Source organism: Ovis canadensis, chromosome 16, assembly GCF_042477335.2.
Source record: "Ovis canadensis isolate MfBH-ARS-UI-01 breed Bighorn chromosome 16, ARS-UI_OviCan_v2, whole genome shotgun sequence".
NCBI classification, from domain to species: Eukaryota; Metazoa; Chordata; class Mammalia; order Artiodactyla; family Bovidae; genus Ovis; species Ovis canadensis.
The window spans coordinates 15,187,876-15,209,699 of record NC_091260.1 but is presented as its reverse complement, the minus strand read 5'-3'; the positions used below and the strand labels follow the sequence as shown (position 1 = coordinate 15,209,699).

At 46.0% G+C, this 21,824-nt stretch overlaps 1 protein-coding gene across 2 annotated transcripts in view; it reads left to right on the top strand.

The window, feature by feature from the left end:
- The window catches only part of LCP2 (lymphocyte cytosolic protein 2), a 47,874-nt gene that overhangs the window by 22,172 nt on the left and 3,878 nt on the right, over nucleotides 1–21,824 (top strand). Inside the window, exons 7-19 of one of the 2 annotated variants that reach the window (XM_069556003.1) lie at nucleotides 1,528–1,726; nucleotides 3,744–3,841; nucleotides 6,151–6,217; nucleotides 6,311–6,394; nucleotides 9,977–10,002; nucleotides 10,113–10,132; nucleotides 10,225–10,332; nucleotides 11,668–11,698; nucleotides 14,000–14,012; nucleotides 14,705–14,834; nucleotides 16,263–16,312; nucleotides 19,501–19,592; nucleotides 20,191–20,268. In XM_069556003.1, coding sequence (XP_069412104.1) covers nucleotides 1,528–1,726; nucleotides 3,744–3,841; nucleotides 6,151–6,217; nucleotides 6,311–6,394; nucleotides 9,977–10,002; nucleotides 10,113–10,132; nucleotides 10,225–10,332; nucleotides 11,668–11,698; nucleotides 14,000–14,012; nucleotides 14,705–14,834; nucleotides 16,263–16,312; nucleotides 19,501–19,592; nucleotides 20,191–20,268 — 996 coding nt within the window. Of the gene's footprint in view, nucleotides 1–1,527; nucleotides 1,727–3,743; nucleotides 3,842–6,147; nucleotides 6,218–6,310; nucleotides 6,395–9,976; nucleotides 10,003–10,112; nucleotides 10,133–10,224; nucleotides 10,333–11,667; nucleotides 11,699–13,999; nucleotides 14,013–14,704; nucleotides 14,835–16,262; nucleotides 16,313–19,500; nucleotides 19,593–20,190; nucleotides 20,269–21,824 lie in introns of both variants that reach the window. The other variant, XM_069556002.1, reaches the window with a different exon arrangement.

Genomic DNA, 21,824 nt, shown 5'->3' with positions numbered 1-21,824 from the left:
CCTCCAGGGAATCTTCCCAACCCAGGGATCGAACCCAGGTCTCCCGCATTGCAGGCAGATTCTTTACCATCTGAACCACTAAGGAAGCCCAAGAATACTGGAGTGGGTAGCTTATCCCTTCTCCAGGGGAACTTTCTGACCCAGAAATCAAACTGGGGTCTCCTGCATTGCAGGCGGATTCTTTACCAGCTGAGGTACCAGGGAAGCCCATAGGATATGTATGTCAAAAAAAGGCTGTATTCTCGCCCAGAAAATTCCATGGACAGAGCAGTCTGGGGTGCCACAGTCCATAGCGTCGCAGAGTCGGACATGCCTGAGTGACTGAACACACACATGTTTCAGTTAAGCTCCTTAGACCGTCTTCCTTAAGCCACCCGGCAATGCTATCAGGATTTCTAGGTTCTAGTGCGCACCTTTCCTCACCAAGTTGTAACCTCCTGCTGCTTCTCTCTGCACCCTTTTGACTTTAGAGAAATGCCCAGGGCTCAGTGAGGACCCACGTGACTTTGGCCTGAGTGTGATAAGCCCGTCATTGCTCAGCAGCTGATGGTGTCACCTGTGCCTGGGAAATCACGACTATAACTGTCCACTTTCATGGGCTGCTTCAAAGGCAATCATCCAGGCCCTAGAGCTTACTTTCCCTGAGACCTACAGAGAAACGAATATAAAATACAATAAAAAAACTTAAAGTTTAGAGAGTCTCTTCCAAGAGAGTTAGCTGTTGCAAAAAATAAGCTGTTGTCTCCGTACACTCGACCCCCAGCAGAGACTAGCCCAACCCTGACTACCCCCTCTCAGGCACAACTTAATCTGCCTTCAGTTAAGGGGCTTTGTTTGTCTGATTTTCCCATCAGCATGGCCTTGGAGGCTGTGCCAGGTTATGATGAGAGGAAAGTTTTGAGTATAAGCACCCCGAGAACGGGGCTTCCCAGGTGGCACAGTGATAAAGAACCCGCCTGCCAATGCAGGAGCCTCAGGAGACGTGGCTTCTATCCCTGAGTCTGGAAGATCCCCTGGAGAAGGAGATGGCAACCCACTCCAGTATACTTGCTGGGACAATCCTGTGGCGGGCCCCAGTCCATGGGGTTGCAAAGAGTCGGACACGACTGAGTGACTGAGCGCACACCCTGAGAACAGAACTAGCGGTTAGCCAGGGGCATCATAAACGCTCCTAGGGTTTAGTCTGACTCTTGGTGATGCTGGAAGTGCAAAATGTGTTTATTCAAAACAGCAGGCTCTCCCATCCCTCTGTTGCTGTGCCCACCTCATTTCTTCTGCTTGTGTCTGCTGTGCAAAGACATACAGGGAAAAAACGCACTTGCCTGAGGAGTCTAAGGACCTTGAGTGGGTCCTCAGACGACAGCTTGCTGGCCACATGAATTGTGCTCCCTGAGCTCAGTGTCCTCATCTGGAAAGTGGGAGGAGCCAAGTGAGGACCACTGTGAGGCTTGGCAGAGAGAGAGTAGATGCACGAAGCCCACTGCCAAGGAGCCTCTACACACCACACTGCCCCCGTCACTCCGGCAGGAAGAAGACGACTATGAGAGTCCCACTGACGATGCGGACGTGGAGGACGACGGTGACTATGAGTCCCCCAACGAAGAGGAGGAGGCGCCTGCGGAAGACGATGCCGACTACGAGCCACCGCCCTCCAACGATGAAGAAACTCTGCAGAACTCCATCCTGCCCGCCAAGCCTTTGTCCAACCCCAACTCCATGTACATAGGTAAGGGCCCCGGAGCCCAGCCCCAGCCCCCGTTGATGCACGGAGGCCAACACCCATGCAGCAGAGAGCATTGCATGCTGATGCCAGCTGACTGGCTGTGTGGCTTTGGGCAAGTGACTCCACCTCTCTGGGCCTCAGTTTCCTTATCTGTGAAATAGGACAATAATAATACAGGCCATATAAGTTTGCTGTGAAGTTTAATATTTATGATTTGCAGCCAAACCATTACTGGTGGTAGCTGATGTCAGGACTGAACTGCTGCTTGAGGGCATTTGGACGGAACGGCTTATTTGGCGTGTTCCTTTGTACTCAAGTACTTTCCTGCTCCTCCCCGTCTCGGACCAGTTCATGATCATGTGGCACTGATACCCACAGGTCGTCAGGATAAAAGCAACAACGCTGAATGTGCTTTGACCATAACCCTAAACATTTTCAACAGTGTTTAAGATTTTCATTGTCCGCCTGTTCCTGTCAGCGCATTTCTCCCGTGCTCATTTATTCAGTCATCCATTCAACAAAAATTACTGGTCTCCTGTTATCCAGGAATCATTTTAAATGTTGAAATTCAAAATTATCTGGAAAGAAGACAGGGCTTACGTCCTCCCAGTGGTGGTAACAGAAATAGCCACATACACACGTGCGTACTATCAAGGAGTAAGCCAGACAGTTGATGATCAGCACAAAAATTAATACCACGAATCCTTTAGGCTGTAGAACACTTGGCAATTTTAAAGTCATTTCAAATTTTGTCAGAATTTCGTGTTTTGAAGCACCCTGTATGATACAGATGACAATTACCAAGCCTGTTGCATATTTAGGGAAACCGAGGTCCAGAGAAGAAATAGGTAACTGTCATTGAGTGTCCCATACACGCCAGTTATGAGCACTCAGAATGAATGAGACAGCAGACAGTCCTCACCCTAAAGAAGTCATAGTTCAGTGGGTGAGGCAACAAAATGATGGAATTAAAGCATGATATATACTTAGGAAGACACATGTGGGAGATGAGGCTGAGGCTATTCCTAGTCCGGGCTTGCTTCCCTGAGGACATGATATTCCAGTTTCAATTTAAAGGATGAGCAGGAGTTGTCTGAGTGGGGGTAGAGGTGTAACGGGAAAGCACTCTGAGCCATAGAAATGGCCGTGCAAAGGCACTGAGGCTCGAAGAAGGTCAGAGGGGCTGAGAGATGGCTAGGGTGGGTGAGGTGTGAGGTTAGGCCAGGCTTGCCTAAGCTCTGAGCCCCATTCCCTGTGGAGGAGCGTTGCCTCCCCAGGGCTGAGACTGGCTGAGGCAAAATAGGTCAGGGCACAAAACGCAGGAATTACTCGCAGTCCTGGCCCGGCCTTTCGCCGTCAAAGAGGCGGAACACTGTTAGTCTGCCAGCCTGGCCTGGGGATGCTTCTGTGATGATCAGAGAAATGTGAGTTTCTGTGCAGAGCCTGTGGTTTGGTAACCGGAGCTGCTGACTGACTCCTCCCTTTAAGGAAGGAAGAAGTGGAGGGGGAGGACCACGCAGAGCACGCGTGAGGGAAGGAGCGGGGCCTAGAGCAGGAGCCTCGCGAGCCGCGACGGTGGACTTGACCCTGGGCCGGCAGCCGGGTGTGCCTGTGCGCGTGGCTCTGCATGCCACGTACACGTGTATACACACGTGTGCCCCTACACTTGCCTGCATACGTAGGGGAGTGTCTGTCCACTTTACAGCTGTGTCTGAAAACACTCCCTCATGGTACTGGCTGAGTTCATTATCAAGAGGCTTTTTTTGTTGTTTAAATGCCTTCATCAACAAAACCTCTGATAAATACTCAGTCCCCAGAGGTGAGGGGAGAGTTGCTTCCAAGTATAAGAGTAAGATGAACTGGGCAGGCACAGAGAAGGCAAGGGGCCAAGGATGCCCCACCGTGTACGGCCCAGGTGTGGGCACATCTTGGCCACGCATTGGGTGATGCACCAGGCCGGTGGCCCCACTCACCTGGATGCAGAATTTCTCCTTCCATTTGAATGCCTTTATTTCCACAGACCGCCCCCCAACTGGGAAAGTGCAGCAGCCGCCTGTGCCCCCACAAAGGCCGATGCCCACCCTCCCTCCTTTGCCCACGGGCGGCCGGATTCACCAGGTAGGCGCCATCCTTTCTCTTATGCTACCTCGTGTCCACTCAATGACTTCCTCTGTGGACAGAACAGACTGTAGACATCTCTATCCAACTGAAGTCAGTAAGGAAAAAATTACATGCAGGCTGGGGAATTCATACCCAAGTACAGCGGGCTTTTGTGGGGGATGAAATACTAGTGATTTTTATACACAGCATAATGCTTTTTATCACTGGTATTTTCTCTTTACCATAAACAATATAAGTTGTTTGTATAATAAAAAGTTTCCTTCTAATATTCATTGTGCTATTATTTCCCACTTTTGAAATAAGTGGAAACTGTAAAATAAACTCTAGGGGGAACAAGCAAATGGTGGTCCTAGGCCGTCTCTCTCCTGAGAAGAGACTGGCACCACCTGCTGGCCAACACCTGAAATTCCACGGACAGAAAGCTTGGGACCAAGGAGTGCGATGTGTTGAATCCAGGGAGACAGGGGCAGCAAATCCCTGCTCCTCTTTCTTCAAGCTTACAGCTCCAGATTCCATGGATCAACTAAGCAACAGGCACACCTCATTTTGTTGCATCTGCTTTACTGAACTTCACAGATACTGTGTTTTTAATAAATTGAATATTTGTGACAACCCTGCCTTGTCAGATGATGTTCAGCATTTTTAAGCAATATTTTACAATTAAAATATATATGTTGCTTTCTTACACATAATACTATCACACACTTAATAGATTCCAATATAGTATAAATGTAGCTTTTGTATACAGGGGAAATTTAAAAAAAATGTGTGACTAGTGTTGATGAAAATCCAGTTAGCAATCAAACTAAGAAGATTAAAAGATAATTTTATTCTAACACGGGGGGCAGACTCTCAGAAGCGCTGAGAACTGCTCCTTTAGTCAGGAGCTAGAGATTCAGTTTCATACATTTCTGAAAGACTCATATGTCATACTCTATACAGAAAGTTCACCAGAGCTGTTTTGGTCAGGTGCGCAGAGTAAGCCTTTAGGTCAGTGCAACCCCCTGACAGGATGAGAAAGAAATGCTAAACTTAGAAATCACAGTGGTGGTGTCAGAAGGAAGGGGCCATTTCCCCCCAAGTCTGTTCATGTCCTCTCGTCTTGAGGAGGTCTGGTTAGTGCAGATGTATACTGCACAGTAGGAAAGGCCCGTCACAGATGGGCATGTACTATGTGTGTTTCAGTTCTGAGTTGGTCTGATTATCCTGCCAGAGAGAAATTTATGATTTTCCCATTCACTAGCCTTGCTTCATTGTGGTGGTCTGGAACCAAACCCCCAATATCTCTGAGGTCTGCTTGTATCCAAAGAGACCCAGAGAAGTTCAGGCTCAGGAGTCCACAGCTGGAAATGTGCTCTCTCCACAAGGACTGCAGCGCTCGGACAGCCGTGGTGAATGCCAGACGTCAGAGCTAAGGGCCACAGAGGATGTGTTTTCCCCAAAACTTGAAATCCAGACCACACCACCACTGGGACAGTCTGTCTAAGAACAGATGGCTTCCTCCTGCTTTTGCAGTTTTATTACAAAGGGAGCTCATGGAGCTGAATTTATCTACACATGGGTTTTGCTCTTGAAATCTGCAGCTCACTCTTGGGATGCAGAATTTCAGTCATTCAGTCTACAGATACTTACTGAGCAGCAGCGCCCAGCAGTGTTCTGGGAATTGAGCATGAACAAGACAAATAAGGTCCCTGCTTTCATAAAATTTTCATCTGGGTTGGGGGAGATGAATAATCAGCAAGTGAAAAGACGCATAAACAAGGTAATTTGCGTAGTAATGTGTAGTTAGGGAGACAGGAGACCAGGGAAGGTGACGGTGGGTGGAGAGGTGACATCGAGCTGGACAGTGTGAGCCAGCTGTGGTGAGAGCTGGGAAAAGAATATTGCAGGCAGGGGAAGATACAAGCATGGAGATTCCGAAGATGCACAAGCACGAGATTTTGCACGAACCGAAAGAAGGTACTTAGGGTGAGAGCCCAGTGGGCCCTGGAGAGAGGAGCGCACAAAGGTGGTGGAAGGGTGGACAGGAGTCAGCCTAGGCAGGGCCTTGCAGGCCATGGTGGGTTTAGTTTTGTTCCTAATGTGATAGGAGCCACTAGAAAGCTTGGCGGAGGAGTGACATGCAGAAAATGCTCTCCCAGAGTGTGGAACAGGGAGCTCAGTTCACGTGAGAAATGGACAGGTGTGTACCTGTCCATGGGATGGAGAAAAGTGAACAGATTCAGACCTATTTGGGGGTATAAAGCTCTCAGGGCTTGCTGATGGGTTGGAAATGCTTCCTAACATGTGGATTTCTGTTACAGCAGCCACTACCCCCACCCCAGCCCAACCACGAAGAGCCTAGCAGAAGCAGAACCCACAAAACGGCCAAGCGTGAGTACGGGGCCACCCTCTCTTGCCCACCTGCCCTCCTCCCCCAGCCCATGCTCTTTTCTGTGAATTGACTTCAGTCTCTTTCCCTTCCAGTCCCTGCTCCTTCCATAGACAGAAGCACGAAACCAGCCCTAGATCGTTCGTTAGTTCCGTTTGACAGAGAGCCCTTCACGATAGGTTGGTATCTTTCACATTTGTTGCTCAGTAGTAGCGGCCAAGAAGAGCTGGGCACGGGTTGGCAGCTGAACAGCAGCAACACAACAGTGGCTGACTGGTGGCTCAGCTGGTAAAGAAGCTGCCTGCACCGCAGGAGACCTGGGTGCCATCCCTGGGTCAGGAAGATCCCCTGGAGAAGGGAATGGCCACCCACTCCAGTATTCTTGCCTGGGAAATCGCATGGACAGAGGAGCCTGGCGGGCTATGGTCCATTGGGTCGCAAAGAGTTGGACACGGTGAAGAGACTAACAACACAATCAGCTATAGTGGCCGATATCAATGCATGCTTACTGTGTGCTTTTCGTGGGCACCACCTCGTTTACCTGTCGCCACAGTCCCATGCAGAGGGGACTGTTAGAATCATCCTCGTTGTACAGAGGAGGAAACCGAGACACGAAGAGGTAACTTCCCAAGGTCACTCAGATGCCAGGTGATGGGGGTGGAGACCCAAGCCCAGAGCTCCTGTCCTGCGCCCTGTGCTGGGCCTGCTTCTCCAGGGGCACCCTCTGTGCACACACACCCATCACATGGCCCTCCTGAAGGACGGCGGGCAAGCACTGGGCTAGGAGGCAGAGGCCAGGGAGAGCCGTTGCTGGCTGCCTTCGCTGCTGACTGAGCAGCTCACTGACCACGGGGACGTTGCTTCTTCAGAGCTGTCTCCTTACTTATAAGGCAGATGCTCTATAATGAGAAAAGACTTAGTGAAACCCTAAGGTGCTATTCAGATGTCAGAGTTGTCTTTTGTTGTGTGTATCATTGACCAAGCTGTGGGTATACTACAGTCCGTTCCTCCAGAATGGATTCAGAGTATTCTTGGATGGCAGCTACCTCTACTTAAAGCTATCTTTAATTCATTTCTAAAACTTAGCTACAGGGTACTGAGCACTTATTATGGGGCAAGTGCTTTAGCCACCACAAATAAGTTATAGTCATCTCTGGGTATCTCCAGGGGGACCAGTTCCAGGATCCTTGTGGATATGAAAATCCAGGGATACTCAAGTCCCTTATATAAAATGGTATTTTCATATAACTTCTGTGTATCCTTTCATGAACTTTAAATCATCTCTAGATTACTCATAATACCCAATACAATATAAATTCTATGTATGTAATTGTAAATGCAATATAAATACACATACAAGGTTGCCAGTGCATGGCAAATTCAAGTTGTGCTTTTTAGACCTTTCTGGAGTTATTTTTTCCAAATGTTTTTGATCTAAGGCTGGTAGATCGTGGGTACGGAGCCCATGGACATGGAGGGCTACTTCCACATCGTCTCTAGTCGTCACCCCAGGCCCACAAAGGGGGGTGCATTATCATCCCCACTTAGCAGATGATAAAGCTGAGGTTCAGAGAGGTTGAGTTAATTTCCCCAAATTGCAGAACTAGGTGTAGGATTTGAATTCGACTTGTATCTGAACCCAAGTCTTTCTGACTTCAAAGTGGATGCCCTGTTCTCCCACGTCTTGCTGCAGTTGGAAGCCCTGGATTTTCCTTGCTGGGGAGCTCTGGGGAAGGAGTTCTGAGCCTTGAGGGATAAGGAACCTGGAATCCAGCCCCACCCTAGCCCTTCTTTAGCTACATAGTGAGCAAAGCATTTAGCCCTTGTGGCCTCTGTCCCCTCTTTTGTCAGCAAAATGTCAGTTCTCGGATTTGATGCTATGCTTGCTACAGTTTCCCTGAACTGCGTCATAGCTCTGCTAGTTCATGCCAAGCTATAACTATCCAAGTTTAAAATGGCCTGTGGCAGAGGGCTGGACACATTATATGAACATGAAGAGAGAGACTGCACTTCAGACTCCAGCCCTTCTTACTGCCATGAGCCAAAGGGTCAGAAAATTGTAATACTGATGTCAAATCTTTCAGGGTCACTTCTTGTACAAAAGTTACCCTTTTAAAATATTTTTGTGTTTATTTACTTTTCTTTTGAAAGACACCTTTTCTTGACAGCACTAGCTCTACCCTTGAACCCCTTATCCATGATGCTTTGGGAGAATTAACCTCTTAAAATGCCCAGACTTTTATCAGGAGGCTCCTAACATGCCCTGGGAATATGCATAAACTGGCAGACGTTTTTCAGAAAATCTATTCAGGTCTAATGATATAAATCTGTTTCCTGGGTATCCCTCTAAAGTAGGGTTTCCATATCAAACAAAAATTTTATAAGTAATGAACATTTTTATACCATCCAACCTACTCGTAAGTAGTCAGCTCTTTACAGTGAGACAAGATTCTTAGGACGTATTATGGGCTGGACATGTATTCAGTCTTTGAGGAATAAATTGTGTCTCAAAAACGCAGCTCCACTCTTACAGGGTGTTGACTGAGCTGGGAGGTGGACGGAGAGGAAGAAAGAGGAGCCATCTAACAACTCTCAGCACCCATGGGTCAGTGCTGGGCTTGTGTATAAATTGTCACCTGATCCTTAGAGCAAATCTATGCAGTTTAACACATAATTCCCATTTTACAGGTGTAGAAATTGAGACTCAAAAATTTTAAGTAACTTGCTCAAAATCGTATAAGATTTGCATCTAAGCCTGGCTGAATCCAGTTAACTAATGCTTTTGTTACATTGAAGACATAGGGTATTACTCCGGGGAATTTCAGACAGAAGAAAAAACACATTGTTTTGAATGACTTTGCAATGCACGGTTCTCAGGTACACCTACCATTTCTTCAGGATGCCTACATGTCATCTGTTACAAAAGACAAGTAAAAGAAGAAAAGGAAGGGAGGGCGAGAAGGAGAGAGAGGGAGAGAAGAAAGTAAGAGAGGAAAACAAAAGTCAAAGCGGAATGCTTTGCAGCCCACCGGAGGAGTCTCCTGAAACTCTGAACCCAAATTAAGTTTTTTTCGGGAACTAAATGCAATACCTTATGCAATGGCAAGTGTGCCGCAGGACTGAGGGAGACTGACCCCTCCGTAACAGATGAGTTTATTTCAGACACGCAGATAAACTTAGGCTGTACAAAGCAGCTCTTGGCCAATGAAAGAGGCCCAAAGTTTCAAGGAGGCATTAATCCTTTTCAGCATCGATTATATTAAGACATTTTGGAAAGAAGCTCAGGATTCACAGTACTGCTTGCATGTACACGACGCTGTGTGACCCTTGGGTGAAGTCACTTAATTTGTCTGAGACTGTAAAATTAGGTGCTCTTGTAAGGGACCCTCCAGGTCTAAAGCCTATGATTCCTCAGTGTGTTGTGTGTGTTAAGTCACTTCAGTTGTGCCCAGCTCTTTGTGACCTATGGACTGTAGGATTTCTCTTGATTTCTCTGTCCATGGGATTCTCCAGGCAAGAACACTGGAGTGGGTTGCCATTCCCTGCTCCAGGGGATCTTTCTGACCCAGGGATCGAACCCAAGTCTCTTAGGTCTCCTGCGTTGGCAGGCAGGTTCTTTACCACTGGCACCACCGGGGAAGCCCATGATTCGTCACTGCTTAAACCCAATTATCCCTCTTAGGGGCTGGGATTCAGTTTCATCAAAAGTTTCAAAGCTTAGCTGTTATATGCAAGGCTTATCTGCTGTTTGTAATTTACAGGAAAGAAGCCAGCGATTTCTGACAAGGTGAGTTTTCTCCTTGTTTTGTTTTGTTTGTTTTTGCTCTGTTTTGTATCTTGCCTTCGTTCTGTGGAAAGTGCCGAGAATACTCACCTGTCTTCCCTCCTGCCTTGCAGCCCTCGGTCCTAGGGGGAAGGTGAGTGACTCTGGGTACCTGTGTGTTGCTACAGGGCATGTGCTGAATGACTCTAGCTTGTTTCTCATCCATCCTTTCTCTCAACACTGCAGGCCTCCTGGGGAGCATTTGCCCAAGATACCAAAGCCCCCATTACCGCCAGCCACGGAAAGGCATGACAGAGGCAGCCCCCTGACAGGGAAGAAGCCACCCGTGCCAAGGTAAGTGTCTTCTGTTGCTTGGGTTGTGGCACAGAACTCCTGCCTTGGATCAGTTAGCTCCACACAGGGGCCCAAGACCATGGTGCTCCTGGAGGGGAGGGGGCTCGTTTTGCCACCAGGGCTTGAGGGATGTTCAGGCTTCTCAGGTTGGATGCAGAGTGCCTGGGTCACTTTACAGGACAAGGCGATTCACACAGAGAGGCGTGAAGAGATGGTTCCTCTGGAGCACGGGAGCAACACCGTTTGTGGAGACCTTCTCAGCCAGTCTGATTTCTGGTTGCATTTTCCTTCCACCACAAGGCGCAGCACTGCACCTACCATTTTGTAACCATGCAGGCGGTGGAGAGGATCGCTGTGCCCGGCTTCCTCACTGCTCAACCACATTTTATAGTGGCAGAGCACCCGTCAGCTCTAACATTTCTAACTTTACTATGCAGCCTCCAGGGACCCATTAACCAAATGGCACAAACATCGCTGGGCTAGGCCCAGCTCTGCTCCTTACTAAGGACAAAACCAAGGCTTCCATCAACCTCATCTGTGCAACCAGGATTCAAAATTATGATCCTTGCTTGGCTAATGTGAGGATGAAATCAGGGCCAGGGCCAGAGTGCACTGGTAAAGCCTTAGCAACTGAGTTAATGTTTTAATGGTATATTCAAAAAAATCAAAACGAATGCCAAAAATAGCATAGTGAACAAAAGAGTGAAGTTTTAAATAAACAACAAGATGAGATCATGTGAGTCACTGATCAGGAGGCAAACTGCCAGCAAACTGTCCTCCTCGGGCCCTCTCTGTGAGGACACGACGTGAGCCCATGAAGGCTGCTGCCCACCGCGGGTCTAAGGCCGCCACCACCAAATCTGCTTGGCCAGTTTGTGCATCTGGAAAAAGGGACCAAAGCAGCAGCTTTTTCCCAGCTGTCTTTCCTTCACACCAAGGGTGAGCCCCAAGTCGGCTGTTCTCAAACATCAGCAAAGGAGCATGTTTCCTCAAATGCCTTTATCGGCTTAGAGAAACATCCACTCAGGGAAATTTAATAGCTACTAAAGAGTTTGTTGACAAAACTATTTTTCTTTAATGTAATTATTTGCTGCAGTTGCTAAACAGAATAGAGGCTTGCCTAGCTCAGCTCACAATAACGACAGAACACTGAGTCATCAAGCCTCCGTCTCCCCTGCTTCTCTTCTGTTGTTGTTTTGTTGTTTTTTTTTTTTTGCTTCCCATTTTATTACGGCTCAGTGGGTTTGATTTCTCGATATTAGATTAAGTGAAACTATTTAGATTCTTTGAAACTCTTTATGCTCAGTTCTTTTTCTTTGCCCTGATTCATTTCAGGCATATGCGGGGACCAGAGAGAAGAGACAATGTAAGTACAGAACATCATCTGGGGAATGCTTGGCCCAGGGAAACCAGCATTGACTCTGCAGATGTCGAGGCTCTGTCTCAGCCTTCAGTGAAGTCCAGTGCTGGAAGCCAGGCCTACACACAGTCGGCTCCTGAACACCAGTGTCTGGGGTCTCCATCTTTCCCTCCTGCCCAGAATGCTGCATGGCTTAGCTCCTGTCCCTCTGAAGGTTCCCAGGGAGGTTGGGTTAATTGCAACCCCATTACCGAGTGGTAGTGAGCAAGGGGATTGGCAAGTAGGTAGAAGGGAGGATAAAGTAAGGCATGCTCTAGAGTCTGGCCTCCCAGAAAGTCTCGTAGGCCTCTGTTTTCCCCTTAAATATCTCTATGGCCTAAGAAAGAGAGGAAATGGCATTTATGGAATGTATGTCGTGTACATGTTGCCAGCCTAGCAAACATGCCTAGGACTGCTCAGTCTCAGCGATAAAAGTCTGATGTCCCAAGAACTTCATCAGTGTTAGGCAAATGAGGACCAAGACAGTTAGTCATTCCAACTTCACGTTTTCTTTGCATTGACTGTCCCTAGGAAGAGTCATTGTTTCCCTTTCACTAATAAGAACTCGAAGCTCAGAAGGGTAAGATACTCATTGCAAGCTGCAGAGCTGGGAGATAGCCAGGATTGAAACCCAGGTCTGCCTGACCTCCTCGCACTGTAAACTGCCTGAAGAAGGCCGTCACACCCGTGCCATGCTCAAGGGCTCCGCCCATAGGCGCCTGGCGTGCCATAGCTCTATGCCAAACGGTGTGCTTATTCTGATGAAGTGCTGAGATATAAGATGTAATGGACACGCTCCAGTGTGCTAAGGGGCATCTGATCACAGGATGCGCTACAGAGGGGGAGTAAAGAAAGTGATGTATAAGGACTGAAGAGCTAAGTGTGACTTCTTAGTGCTGTGGTCACTGAATGATGGGAAGACACAGGATAGTCACTCCAAGGCAAAGCTCAGCGCCCTTCAGCCTCAGGAGTGTCCTGACTAAGGCAGGCATGGGCAGTGCCCATGGAGCCTGTGGGAAGAGTGAGGCAGCAGGTTGGTTTCAGAGCCACAGGGGCAAAGAGGAGAGAAGGTTGAAAATGAGGGCAATATCACATTCCCAAGGATCCCTACCTCTGGAAGGATTGACACTGGTTGTCATGAGAATCTAAAAATCTTATGTTTTGGACCAGAGGAGACATGGTTGCAGCAGAGTCAAAGACCAATTTCATTTTGGGGATTCCATAGTCCGTGTGTATTTCTCTGTGCAGCCCTTTGTTAGGATTCCTCCCCAGCTGGCCAACCTGGATGAATGATTCTGGCTGTGATCCACCTTGCCTCATCTCAGTGGTAGGACTAAGGATAACAAACTTTTATTGAGCACTCAAACATACCAGGCACAAGGAGTAACTAACTTAATCCTCACAACAGCACTTGAGGAAGGCGCTTGTTCATCACTACTGCCCTAGCCTAACGAAACAAGTCCGCGTTGACAATTCTGGTCTACTAGTCAATGGCAGCGTTATTTTTGCCTCTCTGAACATCATTTCCTATCTAAGGAGTAGAACATAGAGCCCCTCCCTTACCTATTTCAGAAGGCTGTCCCAAAGACAGATGTGCTGCCCCAAGTGGGCACGCCTTGAAAGCTATTTTCAAACCATAAGGCTGTATGAACTTGGGCAAACTCCAGGAGACGGTGAGGGACAGGGACGCCTGGCGTGCTGCAGTCCACGGTTGTCGTGAGGAGTCAGACACGACTTGGCGACAGAGAAACGGCAAGGCCGCGGTGCTTTGGACCAGAGTAGCCAGTGCAAAGCCGAGACCTGGAGAAGGTTAGGCTTTGGGTCAGAGAGATTCGGTGTGAATCAATTTCTGTAACCCTTGGCAAGGTAGGAGTGCTTCTTGGGCAGCGTGTTTTCATTTGTAAAACGAAAATGTTAAATTCTTGACGAGTTGCTTGAAGAATTGGATGAAATACTGCATATGAGTCTTTGGGAGACATAGTAGATATCATCATTATTAGTATCTCTAGGGCTGTTTAGACACTTCAGAACCTATTTTAAGTATATAAACAGTGTTTCAGATTGGAATGTCTTTAAATGATTATTTGTATTAAGAAATCATACATTATTTAGCAAGTTCTACTGTTCTCCACAGTACCTTTGTTGTGGAGACACACAACCGCTAAAGAAAGAAAACAGAGGTATTCCTATGTTTGAGAAATACATTTTTCTTTGAGAAGTTGTGCTTTGATGATAAATTAATATCTTTTTTTTTCTTCCCCTTACCAGGATGAAGATGATGGTATGTTTAGAAAGACTTTCTTACAACTTGTAACCTTTCCTTTAGTTTTCTGTGTTCAGATGGAATTAATTAGTTAACATAGAAACTCTGTAGAATCCATTATAACTTTACAATTAGTATTGAGCATATGTATGGCAGTTGGTATACTGTATAACTCTAATAAAATGGAATTACTTGGCTGGATTACCAAAAAGAACTGCTAAGTTCATGTATAACAGTGCAAATTATTAATACTTACTAGTACAGCAAAATTGACAATCACACATACAGTATGATAGACAGCATTCCAGTATTGAAGCTCTCTAATGCATTTGGGTAAAGGATTACTAACTATATATGAATGACATGGCATAAAATTTGTCTTTCATTAAAAAAAACTTGTGAATCATTTCTGAAATTCGTATGGTTTCTAACTGACAATTTTCTGACAAGTTAACATTTTAAAAATGAAAAAAAAAAGTGCTATGAAGAATGATGGAGAATGGCAGCGTTTGAAACTGCTCTGAGGTGGTAAACCATCGAGAAACCCCTGTGGGTGGGCGCCCACCCCGCCGCTTCCTGATGACATTTGATCTTTCCAGTCCTTGCGTCTCACTTTACACTGGCTGTTTTTAACCAGGGAGCAGTTTGGGGATGGATGTTCCTGTGCCACTTGGATTCTGACAATCTTTCCTTTTTCTTTTCCTCTGAAGTACATCAAAGACTTCCGCCCCAGCCATCACCTCTCCCCATGAGCTCCAACACCTTCCCTTCAAGATCTACCAAGCCATCGCCCAAGAACTCCCTCCCATTAACTCACTCATCTGGAGCCTTCTCAGAAAGGTGTGTGCTGAATCACTCAGTTCTGACCTAGCATAATGTCTGGGGCCACTGATACTGAGCTAATGTCAGGTGGGTTGAGGAAGAAAGAAAGAAGTCACCAGTCACAGGGTCAGAATATTTTGGGTCTTAGGAAAGAAAACCAAGCTGAGCATAAAGAATGCACAAATGTGCATATTAACTCACTGCTGTCTTCTGAGTGCTGTGCTTGGGGAGAAGAGAGGTACAGAACTGACTGCCCTGCCATGGCCCTGCCATGGCCCCAGACAGAATGGACTCTTTGGCAGGAAATGGGGAATGATTTTTACTCTGTAGGTTAAAAACAAGCAAACAGTCAAGAAGCCCAATTAATTACTTGGAGTTCACCCTCCATCTTGGGTGGGAATGCCCATCCAAGGCACCGTGCACTTGGCAGGCATGGAATGCTCACTGTACGGGCTCTGTCCCCAGCAGGTCTGGTTTCTCAGCAGCAAGAGTGTTTCTCAGGACCCATGAGGAGGCAGGCTTTCCAGGAGAGGCACAGACAGGAGGAAGACTCAGGGCATTCCTCATAGATAAGCCTTCGGGCTGTCTCCTGGCACCCCCGACGGTTCACCCACCTAGGCCTAGTCCCTACCCTAAGGATGGAGGGAAACTCACCCACCAGTAAGGTCCTTCCACTCTGCTATGTATCTGGAAGGGTTCTCAATTTCGTTTTCCCCGGGTGCCTCTTGCTCTGATTTTCTGCTGCTTCTTCTCATTCTTCCACATGTTTTTCTTCTGCCACATCTGCTACTTTCTTGTGCCGCCTCATCCCACCCTGAGCCCAGCCCTTTCCTTCATTCTTTCAAAACACCACTCGCACGAGATTTCTGAACAAAGCAGGCCTCTATTGGAAGCTTGCCCTAGAGGGTGGGGAAACTGCTGCTCAGTGTGGAGCAGACAGACTTTCAGGGCCTCCCACTGGCCCTCCTCCCCCACTGTCCCCGCAGATGCAATTTCTGTCTGCTGTGGCACCAGCGAGCCCTCTGTTTCTCACGCCTTCCCCTCTCCCTGTAGACAACTAGGCTCTGGGCAGTCACCATCCCAAACCACACGCCCATGGAGGATATTTCCCTAACAGAAAGAGAAGCGTTCCCCCAGAGAACTTCTGTCGTGCTGCAGACTCGAGGTCCTCAGAGTGCTGCTGCCTGTTTAAAGCAGCTTTTGAGGCTCTTTCCACTGTTCTGTTCTTGCTTTTGTTCTTCATCTTGAGAAGCTCGTTAGACTCCGGCCTGGTCTTCCTGAGACAGGAGTGAAGTGTGTCCAGCAAGTTCCTTCTTTTTGCCCTGCCCCCGTGGTTTCAGGGAGGGGGTGAGAAGAGTCAGAGAAGCAGCATTTCCCCAATTCAGGTCCCTCTCTGACCCCTTAAGCCCGACCCAACTTCACATCTGTTCTTTTTTGTCTCCACAGCAACCCTACCTTTCCGCAGAGCGCCTCCCTGCCGCCATGCTTCTCTCAAGGTTTGTTCTCTGCGCTCTAGTGACCGACTCTAGCCCATATGCCGTCATCCCAAAGCCTTTTGGCAAAAGTTTTGTTGTTTCCTAAAAGCATCCGACTTCCTTATTCAGCACTTCGGTTTCTGAAGTGTACCAAAGGTTGCTGTAGGGATAGGATACTCCACACAACAACAAAAACAACACACAGACGCACACACTCCTCCGCAGGAAGGCGCCCTTGGCTTTATCTTCCCAGGTGGAACTTTTCTTCCCGGCTGTTTTTATATGATGCTTAGGATGGTGCTAGCTTTCTCTGTAGTTTAGATTTCTATAATGAATCTAACCTGGAGTGCTAGTTGAGGAACATGTTTAAAATACAGATTAAGGGACCCCCAACCCCCAGGATTCTGATACAGTAAGTCTGGCTGAAGACCTGTATTTTCTAATAATATTTCCTTTGGGTGTCGATGGTAAGTATTTCTTGAGAGAGTCCTCAAACTTTAAAAGGCACGCAAATCCCCTGGGAGCTATGTTAAAATGCAGATTCTAATCAGTGGGTCTTGGATGGGACCCAGGGTTCTGCATTTCCAGCAAGTTTCCATGTGATTCCCAAGTTCCAAGTTCCCAGCTGGTATTGCTGGTTCATGGACCACTTCAAGTAGAAACAAAGGCCTACCCAGTAGGACTAGCTGTGTTTATTTTCTATCCTTAAGGACTTGCAAGTGACTAGTACATGGTAAGCACTTTAAAACATTTGTTGAATGACTGTCAAATGACTATGGAGAGTCACCCAACTCTAGTAAACAATTTTTTCTTCTCATGCTAGAAAACACATCTTGTGTTACCAGATTTTCTGATTTATTTTTCAAGAAAACATAGAAATATGGCTTTCAATGTGAAATTACCTAATTTTTAAAGATTGACTTAAGATTTAAAAATTCTGTGAGGAAAAAATAAAACACTTTTTTTTTTTTGTAGTCATGTACACATGCAGGAACATTAGTTTGTGTTATAAACAGAAAACTAATAAGTTTAAATTTTAACTTAAGAGTCGACTCTTTCTTTTAGGGGCATGTCTATTACATTCAGTTGGGTACATCATGCCATATATGTATGAGATTCTACTGCTGACACCAATGAAACCCACTGTATTTTCAATGTTTCCTAAGCATTTTAGGATATAGTGTCCTTATTCACTACATGGCTTCCACAACTCCCCCCACTCCTCAGTGGCCACAACTCATTATTTTGTAAACCTACTTTGTGTCCCTAGCCTGGTCCGTCCAGGCATCTGAGCTTGAGACACTTCACTTATAGCAGTATCTGCCAAAGTAAATTCCATAGACCCCTGCTTCTATGAGTTGGTGACAGAGATTATTAATATAAACAGTTGGCTTTTATTATTTTTTTGAATATAATCATCCCTCTAATACAGGAGGGGGGATTGGTTCCAGGACCCCCCACTGATAACAAAATCCCAGGATGTTCAAGTTCTCTGTATAAAATGATGTCGCACAGTTGGCCCTTCACATCCACAGCTCCACATCCACAGACCTGGCTAACCCATTGGTTGAACCGGTCTGTAGTCGGCTGAATTCACCGATGCGGAAGCCATGAACGCAGAGGGCTCACTCTACTACCTTAATCAAAATCGATCCCTTTTCTCCCAAGAGTGCCAGGACACCTGGTCCTCAGTCTAACCCACTGGTTCCCCAAGGTCAGGAAGATAAAGCATGTGCTTTATATTGGCCAAAAACCTGTCCCAGTTCCCTTGAGGATCTATTTATTAAGGGTGGAGGGTGACTGCAATGAAAAGTAATATGTTGTCTGTCATGAACAGTGACTTTGTGGTGCTGACCTGCAGATGCAGATGGAGAATAATTCCTCAGTTCTAAGACAGCCATGCCCTGTAGACCTTCATTGCATGACTTTCTCACATAGCTAGATTTCACTCACTCAGCAAACATTATACAAGTGTCCGCATGTTGCACTGCAGAGATTGTCATGCGGAAGGTCTGCTCAGGTACTGGGAGCCTTAAGAAGGAAGATCAGCAGCTCAGGCTAGCCCCATCTGCATCTCGAATAATCCTGACTAGGAAGACTTGGACTCTTCAAGTAACTCTCCCCTCTCAGGGGCCCTGGGGCAGGCGATTTACCCTCTGTGGTGTATTAGATGTATTAGATGAAGTAACAGAGCTGGTGCAGAACCACCTGGAGTGCTTGTTAAGGCAGATTCTTGAGCCTGGGTGATTCAGGGTCCCCCTGGAATTCTCTTTTACGCACAGTCATATTTGGGAACCACAAGCTCAAGTTCTGGCCCTGCCACTAAGACACATGATTTGTTTAGACTCTCTGAATCTTTGTTTCATGATATTCAAAAAGAAGACAATACCCACCTTGTGGAGTTGCTGTGAGGATGAAAGGTCATGCACACAGGTGCCTTATTCAGGGCCTGGACACAGCAGTGCTGAAAAAATATCTGTTGAATGAACAAATGAGTGATGCATGAGTTGTTAAGAGAACATTCAACTCACGGAATTTACCAGCCTGAAATAGCTGTTCTGGCATATAGAGACAGGTTTAGCAACTGCGAATCAACACAATCAAACCTTTCCTGAGATTAGGAAACACATTCTCTTGAAAAATTTCATGGAACTGTCTACAAGAAAAAAAAAAAAGCATTAGAGAAGATGAGGCACAAATGCTGGGTAATTTACAGACTCCGACACAGGCTTCCTGATGGATCAGATACTGTCAGGGCCTCCTTCTATGTGAGTCTAACAGTTCTACTTCTGTAAGAAATTTGGGCAAGAACAGCAGGTAGTAAGCTCTGGCTCTGAAAGCTAAGAATATTCAAGGTAATTTCACCTCATCTTGGGTAAGTCACATTTCTTGTTGTGAAAATGAGAACATAATTATCCTGACCTCCACATTTTACCATTTGGTGGTATATACGTAACTTGCTCAGTTAAGCAACCAGTCAATTGTGCGGTGTAGTGTCTCAGAATTTCACTGGCATGGCTGCAGAATAGGGCCCGAAACAGCCTTTGTGGTTTTGAACAAGTGAAAGTTATTTTGGAAGCTGTGGTTTCTTGAAATGTTAATTGCTGGGAACAACGGCAAGGGCATTGTGGAGGGCGGGCAGTGATGGGCTATGACTAGTGAAAAATTGCTTAAAGTAAATTAACGTTCAAAATGCTATACTTTCAAAGGCCCCCTCAACAGACCACTTCCCAGAGTGGAAGGCAGGAACTTCTCGCCAATTCCCAGCAAACCTAGACCACAGTCCCCTGGGGAAGAACAGGTAATAAGGCATATGTTACTATTTTATTTCTACACCAGCAAACAAATCATCAGAATCTTCCACTGAATGGTCTCCTATACTTTTATTTTCTTTTACTCTTAATTTTTTTAGTGAAAAATATTGAGGGGAGAATTCAGTTGAAAAATATTCTTTTTCCTTGATGTTCCTCTTCCAATGGCAAATGTGTGTTTCACATTAAACAGAAAAATAATTCCATTTTTCATCTATTTCTTAGTTTATGACATAGCATAAGTCATTTAACTGCTCATTAACCCAGTGTTTTTCATTAAATATATTATTATTCTAAACTGAAGAAATTATTACATCTAAATCTTTCCTGCTTAGAGACTCGATTATCTATGAATGCTTATTTACCTCTACCTTGCGAATGAGCCTACGATAAAAAGCAGTTCACACAAAATAGCTTCTATTTAGCTTTACCTGAATGATTCTATATTCAAAGTAATAACACAAGTGTTTCAAACTTCATGGAACTGAGGTGGTGATTTATGGAAATGATTACTTGGAGGCTTTTTTTTTTTCCACTTATTTATGTAACTACAAAATTTATTCCATTTTTTAAAATTTGCATTTTCAGAATTCATTAAATGAAGACTGGTATGTTTCTTATATTACCCGAACAGAGGCAGAAGCAGCTCTTAGAAAGATAAACCAGGTACTGTGCTACAAGTTTATTTTTTTTAAGTATAGATTGAAGAAAAGAAATGGGACTGACTTTTCCTGAGTACCAATGATGGGCTTTAGATACTGGCTCCAAGCTTGCTTTTCATAGCTGCTAACAACTAACAACAGATTTTTATTTTTACAACTTCTCTTCCTACAGTTTGTATCATCCAATAAAACAAACCCCAGCGGATGCAGTGGTAAAGAATCTGCCTGCCAATGCAGGAGGCACAGAGACTTGGGTTCTGTCCCTGGGTCAGAAAGATCCCCTGGAGGAGGAAATGGCAACCCACTCCAGGATTCTTGCCTGGAAGCTCCCACAGACAGAGGAGCCTGGTGGGCGACAGGCCACGGGGTCTCAAAGAGTCAGACAGACTGAACATACATTATGGGCTAGGAATTCTGCTGGGTGCCATTCATGCTGCTATACCAAAGGGTACCAATAAGTGCCAGCTTCTCACCTACTAATCTCCATAACGATGACTCCTAGGACCCCGGGAAAAATTTTTAATTAAGGTAGTCTTTGATTGGAAGAATCTTAGGAGATTTTATTAATGAAAATGGTCCATCTTTCACAGGAATCACACAGCATCAAAAGGAAACTCTTTCCCCCAAATTTCCGACATCTTACTAGTTGTGTCTTCCTCCTGACACCCGATTGCCATCCATATCAACGTGGAGGAACCCATACTGAGACAGACAACAGCAACTTTTTGTCCTTTTCCCTCGAAATTTCTAATTGTCCTTTAATATTAAAGGTCTTAAACCAGATTTCCTGTCTTCCGGTATTGAACACTAATCTTAAACCTATATATCAAAGATCCTTCATCTTTCACATTCTTCACATCTCGAGACCACAACAAAAGTCCTCAAGCCTCAAGCTTGGCTGCACTTTTTTTTTTTAATGATATGAAGAGATTAATGTTCATCTCCCCATCTTTTAAAAACATTCTTTATTTTCGGCGGTGCTGGGGCTTTGCTGCTGCTCAGGCTTTCTCTAGTTGCGGTGAGCAGGGGCTCCTCTTCGTTGCGGTGTGCAGGCTTCCCACCGCAGAGGCTTCTCTTGCCGCGGATCGCAGGCTCCAGGCGTAGAGGCTCAGCAGCTGTCGCTCCCCAGCTCTACAGCACAGGCTCAATAACTGGGGCACATGGGCTTAGTTGCTCCAAGGCACGTGGGATCTTCCCAGACCAGGGACTGAACCCATGTGCCCTGCACTGGCAGGCACATTCTTAACCACTGGACCACCAGGGGATTGCACATTTAAATCCCTTGGGGAGCATTAAAAAAAAGTTCTGATTTTACCTGGAGAGATTCTGATTTAATTAGTCAATTAATTAATTTAATTAATTAATTAATTAAATTAGGGATGCTATGTGGGTTCTGGAAATCTTCAAAACTTGAAACTCCAAAGTGAAGCCAGAGCTATGACTCCACAGGTCTATTTGTCTAAGAGAGATGTTCTGACTAGAATTTACTCATTCAATCTAGGATGGAAAAGAACAAAGGAAAGGCATTATTGCACACTGATCATCCTGATTTCAATACAC